At 49.7% G+C, this 10,260-nt stretch overlaps 2 protein-coding genes across 2 annotated transcripts in view; both read right to left on the reverse strand.

Moving 5' to 3' along the window:
* Window positions 1–384: 384 nt before the first annotated feature.
* LOC129687090 (dipeptidase 2-like) lies at window positions 385–6,140 on the reverse strand. Its single transcript, XM_055621386.1, has 11 exons — window positions 5,823–6,140; window positions 5,182–5,308; window positions 4,770–4,899; window positions 4,546–4,687; window positions 4,257–4,326; window positions 3,999–4,175; window positions 3,593–3,677; window positions 1,772–1,847; window positions 1,182–1,317; window positions 812–1,069; window positions 385–405 (listed from the first exon to the last, which is right to left on the reverse strand). The coding sequence occupies exons 1-10, from the start codon at window positions 6,113–6,115 to the stop codon at window positions 839–841; spliced, it is 1,467 nt and encodes a 488-aa protein (XP_055477361.1). The 5' UTR covers window positions 6,116–6,140; the 3' UTR covers window positions 385–405; window positions 812–838.
* Window positions 6,141–10,074: 3,934 nt separating this feature from the next.
* Dpep2nb (DPEP2 neighbor) overlaps window positions 10,075–10,260 on the reverse strand; it is a 5,176-nt gene continuing 4,990 nt past the window's right edge. Inside the window, exon 2 of the mRNA XM_055620990.1 lies at window positions 10,075–10,259. Within this exon, the coding sequence (XP_055476965.1) occupies window positions 10,075–10,259 (185 nt within the window). The remainder of the gene's footprint in view (window position 10,260) is intronic.

The following is a 10,260-nucleotide window of genomic DNA, read 5'->3' on the forward strand; positions in this document are numbered from 1 at the left end:
TTTTCTTTTGAGCGGTCTCCGTGTAGCATAGCCTGGTTACAGAGCTCAGGCCGATGCTGAAATTGCTTCTCCTCCTGCCTCTACCTCTCAAGTGTGAGAGTCACAGACACGCATCTCCAAGACTGGCTTTATGCAGTGTCGGGGATCAAATCCAGGACTTCCTGTATGCAAGCACTCTTTTGAGTTACAACAGCAGTCCAGTATTGGCTCTTCATAGTATCTATCATTATTGAAGTTGCTATTAATTTCCTCTCAGGGCCTGGGACTAGGCCCTGGGATGGAATGGATGCTTAAGTAGTTTGTACCTGGTAGAGAAGAATTTCCTGGTGGCTGAGAGGTCACCACATCCAAGGCAGTTTAACCATTGGGGGTCCACCACCCATTCTGTGTCGTAACATTCTGGGCCTAGTCCAAAAAGAATGAAGGTTACTCATGATCCAGTCAGGTCGCCTAGTTAGGCATCTAAGGCATTCTCTGAGAAACGGTAAGGTGAGTGTCCGTGGTTCAGTCTGTGGATGGAGATGAAACACTAAGAAGGACCCCAAAATTTCAGACCCCTTTCCTGAAGCCAGACCACTCCATTGGCTTCATTTTTGCTGAGCCCAGCCAGGTTGTGTAGGTCACTGTCAACTTCCTTGAGCAAATGGTGGTTGAAATGCCAAGTTCCACAGACCACCAGCGCATGAGCCCGTGTTAACCTACTCTGTTGCAGAGAGGGACACTCACACCCGTTTCTGTGTCTAAACATTTACTTCCAGGAAACATGTGCCCCTGCACAGGTGGAAGGGGTTCGAGGGTACCAGAATGATACCTGGGAGGACGGGGCATCCTCTAAATGTCATACAATAAGGCCTAAAATGGCTGCAACCACGGTGAGGCTTGGGACCATGCGGGGAGAGGACTTTGAGTGTGACCACTTCAATGTATGGCGTGTTGGGGTCTCTGGTGGGGTCTTTTCTGGATACTGTTTCTGACGTCGATGTGGCAAGGCTGAGCGACAAGCACTCTCCAGCTGCTCCTCCGGAATCACGTCCTCTAGAGGACGCTGCCATCTGTTTTCCTCCCGTACCTGGAGGTGACAGTTGGCGGTCAGCAGCTCTTCCGGGTCTCCTGTAGCCCATTCTGGTATGTGAGCACCTGTTGGGGCCCCTTAACCCAGTCTCTTACCCATCTCAGCATACCTGTTCCACTTGTCTGAGGACCCTCAGCAGGTTCCCTCGAAGGACACCTTGCAGCTCCTGTTCACTCCAGCCCCGTCTCAGCAGCTCCTCTATGAGCACTGGGTATGTAGACACATCCTCCAGCCCCTGAGGGAACCTGTGCGGTCACCAGAATCCCAACTCAAAAACCTCAGCTCAGTGGTGCATACCTTTAATCCCAGCACTTGGGAGGCAGAGGGCCAGCCTGGACTAAGAGTGAGTTCCAAGACAGCCAGGGCTGCACAGAGAAACCTTGTCTCCAAAAACCAACCAACCAACCAAACAAACAAACAAGAAATAGAAACAACAAAAAACCCAAACAACAATAACAACAAAAAAGAACTCGAAGAGAAGATAGTCCACACTAGACCTTGCTGATAGCTCAGGGGGAATGGATCTTCGGGGGCTGGGAGTGGATGTGTGTGCTGGATAGATGAGCTTTCTCAGAGTAGCCTTAGTGGGAGCACAGAAGAGAGACTCCGGGGATGGAGAGATGTCAAATGAACAAAGCCCTGAGGACCCTGATGTGGTGAGAGCAGCTTCAGACAAGTCACAGAGAAGTAAACACTCACTGCTTGGTGCCGTCATAATCTCCACCAATCCCGATGAACTCAGATCCAATGACTGCCTTGATGTGGTCAAAGTGATCTGGGGAGATAAACAGTTGGCAGTGAGGGGCTTTCAGGGAAAAGGTGGCCTAGGAACTAGGCTCGTCTGGTCCTCCTCCTCCTTTGTTTACAGTCTGGGGTTTTTATCTCTTTTTGTACATTAAGCCATGAATTCACAGAGAATGGGCTCCAGCAGCTGGGCTCCTCCCCGATTGCTCATATACAGTGTGTATCTCCCAGTGCAGTGGTCTGGTGCTACAGCTTTCTCTCTGGCTTTCCTTTCTTTTCTTTTCCTCTTTTGTTTTTCTTCTTTTTCAGGAAGCCATCATGGCTCTTAGAGTGCTTAATATGCCCAATTCAAACATTTTCTTGTAAAAAAAAAAATCTTGCCCTTAACTTGCCTGTTTACAAAGATGCCATCAGCATGCTGAGTGATATAGCAGACAGTTTCACCAGGGTAACATTTAGGAGGCATTCCTTTTGAACAGTGCCTGTCTGCTTGATGTCTATAAGATCACCCCCTCTTACAGATATATATCTATATATCTATATATCTATATCTATCTATCTATCTATCTGGCCAAAGTAACAACCGTATATTCCTCAAAAGGCCCAGACAGAGCTGGATAGATGGCTCAGTGGCTATAATATGGTCCGCTCTTCCAGAGAACCTGAATCAGGTTTGATTTCCAGCATTCTCGTGGTTATCCATGTTTCCAGTTCCAGGGGATCTGATGCCCTCTTCTAGCCTCTGCAGGTAGCAGGCATGTATGGAGTGTACAGACATACATGCAGGTAAAATACTCACACACATAGAATTAATTCATAAAAAAATAAAAACAAGCCAAACAAAGGCCTGGAGAAATTACAGAGGCCGCCTCTCCCTCTTTCCCTTCGTGCTTGTCATTTTGGTGAATCACTAGCAGATGGCTTCCATGGCCCAGGTTCCTCTTCTTGTAGCTGGCACTTCAAATACCTGAACCAACGCAGGCAAGCTCTAGACTAGACTTCCGGTTGGAGTGAAAACATTTGGAGAACCACGGATTTAGGTCATATCCAACCTAATTCATATGAGATTGTCATCTGGGAAACCTGACAGGGCCTCCTTTGGATAAGAGTATAGTTGGCAAGGACTGAGGCAGGGATAGGAATAGGGTGCTTTTTGTAACCCACAACAGACAGGTCGGCACACTGCTCTATAACTGACCCCCAACCTCTCTAACAAGTCAATTTGGATTTTTTGACTCTGGTTCAAGGTAGTATAAGGTTCTGTGTGTATTGCCCTTCATGGGACTGGTTGTTTTTTGGTTTTGGTTTTGGTTTTGTTTTGGAGACAGGGTTTCTCTGCATAACCATGGGCATCCTGGAACTCGCACTCATGCTGTATTATCAGCTGGGGGATCAAATCCAAGCCTTCCTAGGAGGCTCCCATCGTGGCATTTTTGGCGAAACTGTTAAGGCTGTGCTGACACTCCCAAGCCTTCAGGTCAAACAGTGCTGTTTAGAAAGCCTAGGAGGGGAACTGTTTCCAAATCTTTATTGCTAAGCATGGACCCTTTTAGGATTTACCTCAGAAAGTGTAACTTTTTCCTTTCTTTTCCCTCTTCCCATATCCCCCCCTCAACTGTCTCTTGCCTTCCCCCTCCCTAAAGATGCTGATGCTTCAAGTTGCTTTTCCTATTATACTGTTCTCTTAAATGCCAATAAAACTCTTTGAGGCTTAAAAAAAAGGAAGGAAGGAAAGAGAACAAAGATCTATACGGAGGTAGGTTTTGTGGGGCTCACCTGCCACGGTTGAGACATTGGCTAATGGGTTACACTGCAACACCCCGACAGAGAAGGTCACCATCACAACACCACCATTCTTCTTCTGCAGGGATGGTCAAAGGGACACTCAGGTTGGCTCCCAGCAGAATCAGGGGCCTACCTAACCCCCGTGAGAAAACTTTGGGGGCCGAAGGAGATTTCACCTCCTTGGCTTTGTGTTAAGGAAGAAGCTTGACCTTGATTTTGGTGATGTCTTGATCCTGAATTTGAGGGTTACAGGGTTATTTATCTGCAGCAACTCCCCCACCCCAGGTTCAAGCATTTAGAGGGCATGGAGTATGGTTTTGTAGGGCAGAGAGTACTCAGTCCTGGGGGGTGAGGAAATGGGAGGGGACAGGAGTTCTGGGGCTAGAAAGTTTCTCACCAGAAGCTGCAGGATGTCATCCGGAACGTTCCGAACGTTTCTGCACACTGCCCTGGCAGCCGAGTGGGAGAAGATCACAGGTGCCTGGGACACTTCCAAGGCCCGCACTGCGGCAGCATCCGACACGTGAGACAAATCGACCATCATACCCAAGCGATTCATTTCCGCCACCACCTTCTGCGAGAGCGGTTTGGAGGAGGGGCTCAGAGGCACACGCGCCCGCACGCCTTTATTATTCAGAAAAGGGCATGTGCTTACCTCACCAAAGCCGGTCAGTCCTTTGACACTGCTGTAGAATGAGTGGGTGTCCTTCCGAGAGCTCTCTGCCCTGCAGGACAGGCGGGAGGCAATCTGATTGGTAGGCACGCCCTCCAAACGCTCTATCCCTGCAATCCCACAGAGCTAATTCAAAGACCCAGGTTGGACTGTGCCTGGCAAAAGGAGGAATCCCAGTGAGTCCCAGATGAGAAGGGTAAATCTTGGTCTCTGTCCACGAGGACAGATTTCTGCCTCGGTGGGCTCACACATCTGTCCGCTCGGGGCTCACCAGGCTGTGTTGCACGTGTGTGTGAGCGTCAGGTAGCGCACCCCGAGCAGGTAGAAACTTCGAAGCACGGCGAGGCTGTTATCGAGGGAGTGGCCACCCTCCACGCCGATGAGGCAGGCCAATTTCTGGGTGCTGTTCAGAGCTGTAGGCGTAGGTCACGTGATTATTCTCAGGCGCTATCGTAGCCTCACCTAGTCCCCCAGACCCTGAAAAAGTCCACTTACCTTTGACTGAGGTCACAAGTTCCAGCTCAGGATAAGAGGCACACATACTGCGAATGAGGTCAATCTGCTCCAGTGTGAGGCGCAGGGCATCTCGGTCCTGGGTCTGGCACGGTACGTAAGCCGACCAGAACTGGAGGCAAAGTCAGGGGTTGGCTTGTGTCGGAGAGCTACCTGGGCCATCACCGACAGACTTGTGGGTTCACAGGGCACATGTAATGAATGCACTGCTTGTTCTTAATGACCTCTCTAGCCACAACATCATGGCTTTTTTTTTTTTTTTTGTCACTATGGTGACTGAGTTTCCCATCTGACTAACTTATTTTTTCTGGGGCCCTGACTTCCCCAGCCTTCCCCAGAAGCCATGCTGGTGTGTGTGTGTGTGTGTGTGTGTGTGTGTGTGTGTGTGTGTTACCTGGGCTCCCACAAAGCCATCTCTAAGCCTATTCAGGCTGGTCTGGCCGTAGGTGAAGTTTCTCAGGTTAGCATCCTCTAGCCCATTCTGGTAAAATTGCCTCAGGACAAGAGGCAGGTCATTGTGGCTGCAGGAGAGTCAAGAAGAGATTGGGTCAAACAAAGCTGGTTGAGTATTTCTGCATGTAATCCCAGCACTCAGAAGGCTAAGGCTGGAGATTCATTTAAACTTCCAGCCTAGTCCAAGCTACTTAGTGAGTTCCTGGGTAATGTGGGCACACACGAGCCCCCCTTTCTCTTTCTCTCTCCCTCCCTCCTCCTCTCTTTTTCCCTTCCTCAACCCCTCTCAAAGGACAAGGGGACATAGAGCTGTGCCTCTTTGGCTTCCAGATCTAGCAGAACATAATTCTGACAGCATAATTCTATTCCCTACCTATAACCCAGACCGTAATTGAGATGCCCTAAAGCCTGGGCTGGGCTGGGGGTCCCTACCATAGAAGTGATAGAGAAGAGTCACCCACTAATGATAGGAGACGGTATCTAGGGGGGCGTAGTAGTCCCGCAGGCTCCGAACCCTCAGCAGCCCAGGAAAGTGCTCCACCCAGCCCCATTCTGACCAGTCCCCAAGCCATCCTCACGCACCCATCTATTAGCGGGAAGTCTTGCATCAGGGCTCTCACTCGATCTCGCATCTCTGGGAAACTGGGGTTGCCAGGAGCGGTTGGTGTGCTGAAAGTGTTTGGTGCGGTTGGGATGCTGGAGGTGGCGGGCTTGCTGAAGGCTCTGGGGGTGCTCGGTGCAGTGGAAGCACCAGGGATGCCTGGTTTGGTCTGGGCCCGTGGTAGAGGTTGTGAAGGCCCTACCAGCAGCAGCACCATCAGGAACATTGAAAGCACTGGGTTAACCCAGTGCCTTTCAAGGCTCACGAGCGGCATCTTCTTCAGGGCGGGGCAAGCGGGTACGGATGAGGGTCGTGGAAGCCTGAGAGGGACAGAAGGCAGAAAGCGACAATATAATCCCGACCCTCAGTTCAAACCACGCAAAGAAAGGGGTCTGGTGAGAAGAAGGGGTTTGAGGTCACCGGGTTCGACACAGCCACTTCGTGGATAGGAAAGCCGCTCAGTACGGCCACCAGGGGGAGCTACAGCCCTACTAGCCCAGTCTCCACGGACCCTTCCGTAGGCTGGGCTAGCCGAAGCCTGGGCACCCACTCAGCTTCGTCCAGGCTGTCTTTGTCCCTGGCCCTCTCCCCCTGTTTAATGTCCCCAGAGGGCCAACCCAGGGGCTTCCTCGCTGCTTCTAGGGATTTTTCTCAGAGAAAGTGGACCCGTGGTGCTTCTTTTCACACAGTGAAAGGGTCGTTAGCATTTTGCAGGCCACATCATGTCACTGGCTACCTACAGCCTTCCCTGACCTCTTCAAGGGCCGCAAGTGTCCCAGACACCGACTTCTCCACTCTACCTACCATCCTCTGATTCCAGCCAGCCACCGGAAACTACTAAAGCACGCACTTCCGTGCCCCAACCCCTATTCTGTCATCATTCAAGTAAGGACTGCCCTCCTTCCTCAGTAGATGCTGTACCTGCCCTGGCCTCTCGTGGTGATCCGTTAAGGATGAGAACTGAATGAGCAACTAAGCGGTTCAGGGAATACTTACTCAGCAGCACAGGGACAAAGTCTGTCAGCTACAGAGATGGAAAGAAATGAATTACACTACAGGGCAGCAGAGCCCCCCTCCCTTCCATCCCAGCACCCCGATCCCAAGGCTGCAGGCTGAACCTACCTCAGTGTGGAAGAAGTATGAGTTCTCAGGTCTGGCACTTGTGTCCAGTGGCTCCCTCCATACACCTTATCAGTGGATCTTGTGGCCTGGGCTCTCCCAGAAACCTCAATGACTGAGTTCCGTTCCTTGCAGGCCCCACCCTGGTTTTTGCCTGAGCCCATACCCTCTCTGCTTCCTCCAGAAACACCCCCAGCTGCGCGCGCGCGCACACACACACACACACACACACACACACACACACACACACACACAGGACATTTATGATTTTGGAGAAGTCCCATCACTTAAAGCAGCTCTGGGAACTGTGCTCATACTCCATCAAGAAAACTTTTTCTGCTCTGGCTCCCACGAGAGCAGCTTTATTCTTTGCAACCTTCTTTAGGTGGCATGAAGACTTGGAGATATGAGAAGCCCACTTATAAAAAGGAAACGGAGGCTGGATGTGATAGCAAATGCTTTTAATCCCAGAACTTGGAAGGCATAGGCAAGCGGATCTCTGTGAAATCAAGGCTACCCTGGTCTCCATGAGTAGGCCAGATAGAGTTACGTAGTGAGCCCTGTCTCAAATGGATAAATATAAATACAAAAATTTAAAAGGGAAACATGGGGCTAGAGAGATGGCTCACAGGTTAAGAGCACTGGCTGCTCTTCCAGAGGTCCTGAGTTCAATTCCCAGCAACCACATGGTGGTACACAACCATCTATAGTGAGATCTGGTGCCCTCTTCTGTACATGCACACAGAACATTGTAAACATAATAATAAATATATCTAAAAAAATTCATGTGATGGAAATCTTAAAAAAAAAAAAAAAGCTTCATATAAAAGGGAAATGTGAAAACTCTTTGAAAAGGAGACAGAAATCTTGGACAAGCCGGGATGGATGTCATTGTGTTTTGGGGACTCTGTACACGAGTGCCTGCTGACCGATAGAGCTGTGCTAAAGGCAGCGAATGCCTTGTTTGCTCCAGCTAGTAAGCAGGTTTCATCGTAGGCCCACTGCAGGATGTGTGTCCCTTTAGGGCTGTGTGTCAGGCCGGGGTGTTCTTTGCCCAACCCAACTCAGACCTGGCTCCTTTCCTCTCTCCTCCCCCCACTGCCACTCTTTTCATGCAGCCAAGTGACAAAAGGGAAGAGAAACACTCGGATTTGTTGGTCTTCGTGTCACAGTTGTGGCTCTGAGGGTAAACACCATGTTTGTCCCATTCCTAATAAGCCCCAGGAAGATGAGGTTTAGGTAAAAACAATATGAACGAAGGGGGCCTGAGGAGACAGCTTGGTGGTTGAGGGCACTGGCTCCTCTTCCAGAGCACCTGGGTTTGATTCTCAGACAAAATACCCATACACATAAGTAAAATAAAATTGCCAAAAAAATAAATGTAAATAAAAGAAAAAGATGACTTAAAGGGTATCTTCCACGATCACGCTCCATCTTTTTGTCGTTGTTTAGGTTTTTGTTTTGTTTTGAAGACAGGGTTTCTCTTTACAGCCCTGGTTGTCCTGGAACTTACTCTGTAGACCAGGCTGGCCTTGAACTAAGAGATGCACCTGCCTCTGCCCACTGAGTGCTGGAATTAAAGGCGTGTACCACCACCGTGGCCTCCATCTTATTTTTTGAAGCAGGGTCTCTCCCTGCACCTGAAGCTCATCATTTCAGCTACCTTGACTGACCAGCAAGCCCCAGGGATCTGCTTGCCTCCACCCCACCCTCTCCAGTGCTGCTCGTGCCTGATGGTTTCCTGTGTACTGGGGATTCAAACTCAAGTCCACATGCTTACACATCGGAAACTTGACCAACATAGCTGTTTCTCCCACCTCCGCTACAGATTGCTTTGAAAGTCTTATTACACTTATTTACTTATTTCTCTGCATGTGTATATGTGCGGAAGTAAGAGGAGAACTGGTAGGAGTTGGGTCTCTCCTTTCACCATGACTTGTTCAAAATATTATTGGTTTTGTCCTTGGTATTTTCCATTTTTTTTTTCAGTTTACTAATTATAGTCTATGGTGTGGCATGTTCCTATGTTCCTTGTTTCTCCTATGAACTGGCATGTTGGGAAAGCTTTTATTTACTTGTTTACTTAGAAGTATGGAAACTCTGGTTCACCCATCCTATCCATCAATTTGTAGCTTAAGCAATCTTCCTTCATCAGCCCCCTGACTACAGGGGCTACAGGCATGAACCATATGGTCAGTTATAGGGAGAGATTTTTATTTGTTTTGAGACAGAGTCTAACTATGTAGTCCTGGCTGGCCTGGAACTCACAGAGACCCACCTGCTTCTGCCTCTCAAGTGCCGGGATTAAAACTGTGTACCACTACACCCAGATCATAGGAAGCACTTAAAACCATTTTTCCAGGCCTTCACTGTAGAAGCTGGTTGGTATGGGTGTTCTCAAGAGTAGGAGTAAGAAAGAAGGTACATCCAAGGGCTCCTTGTAGGCACAGTACATTAAAAACCAGTTTCTCTGTAGAGGAATTTACTTTAGGGGAAAAGGAAGGCTTGAGGCTTGGTCTCAGACTTTAAGTCAAAGACTGTTACAGAAAATCACTCTTTTGGGCAGGGGGGCCTTCCTTCCCCTCCCCCCACTCCAGTACCATAATAGGCTGGGATTAAAGGAACATGTGAGCCTCAGGCGTCAGGGTGGAATGGGTTTGCTGGATTTTTGTCTACAGGGTCCTTGCTCCAGCTAGCAGGTCTCCCTGGGGCTCTTTATTCTGCCTCCTGAAACCTTAGGCATCAGTCTCCTTGGTTCACTACCGCTTGTTTGTTCTAGTTTTAGGAAGTCCAGCCGCAGCAGGCTGGTGCTGGTGGCTGCTGACATGATTCAGTGCAGAAGTCTCCTCACCGAGAGCGCCCCTGTTTGGCTTCTCTGTATCCACTCTCTGCACTGTCTCCTCAGAGCAGGCTGTTCTCTTCTGCAGCCCAAGAAGAAATTCTACAGGACTGAAAGAGAGATGGGCGGGCTATTCAGAGCAGCTGCTCCTCCCTGAGGCTCCTGAGGCTCCTTGTTCATAGCTAGTTGTCATGCGGGTGAGTTCCTGACTGAGGAGGGTGCAGGCAGAACAGCTAAGGTTCTATCTCCATCACTCCAGCTCTCGGCAGTGGTGCTCAAGCAGCATGCTTCTGGGGAGCCACCCATTTGCCTCCATGCTTCACTTTCAGGCGAGGAATTTTTGCACTGGGGCACCCTAGGTCTTGGTCTGACTCTTCTTGAACTCGCTGTCTCTTGGGAGCTTGCCTGGGTGCTGGCTTCTCTTCCTCAGCCTTTGCAGGGGAGGCCAGCGGAGCATCCCC

This window comes from Psammomys obesus, unplaced genomic scaffold, assembly GCF_907164565.1.
Source record: "Psammomys obesus unplaced genomic scaffold, mPsaObe1.curated_primary_1811, whole genome shotgun sequence".
Classification (NCBI taxonomy): domain Eukaryota; kingdom Metazoa; phylum Chordata; class Mammalia; order Rodentia; family Muridae; genus Psammomys; species Psammomys obesus.

What these genes read in the sequence shown, in the direction of transcription:
- LOC129687090 (XM_055621386.1), bottom strand. Translation starts at nt 6,115, where the DNA reads ATGCCGCTCGTGAGCCTTGAAAGGCACTGGGTTAACCCAGTGCTTTCA. An exon ending in CACACGTGCAACACAGCCTG is followed by an intron (nt 4,327 to 4,545) that starts GTGAGCCCCGAG and finishes CCTGTCCTGCAG; the next exon opens with GGCAGAGAGCTCTCGGAAGG. An exon ending in ATGACATCCTGCAGCTTCTG is followed by an intron (nt 3,678 to 3,998) that starts GTGAGAAACTTT and finishes CCATCCCTGCAG; the next exon opens with AAGAAGAATGGTGGTGTTGT.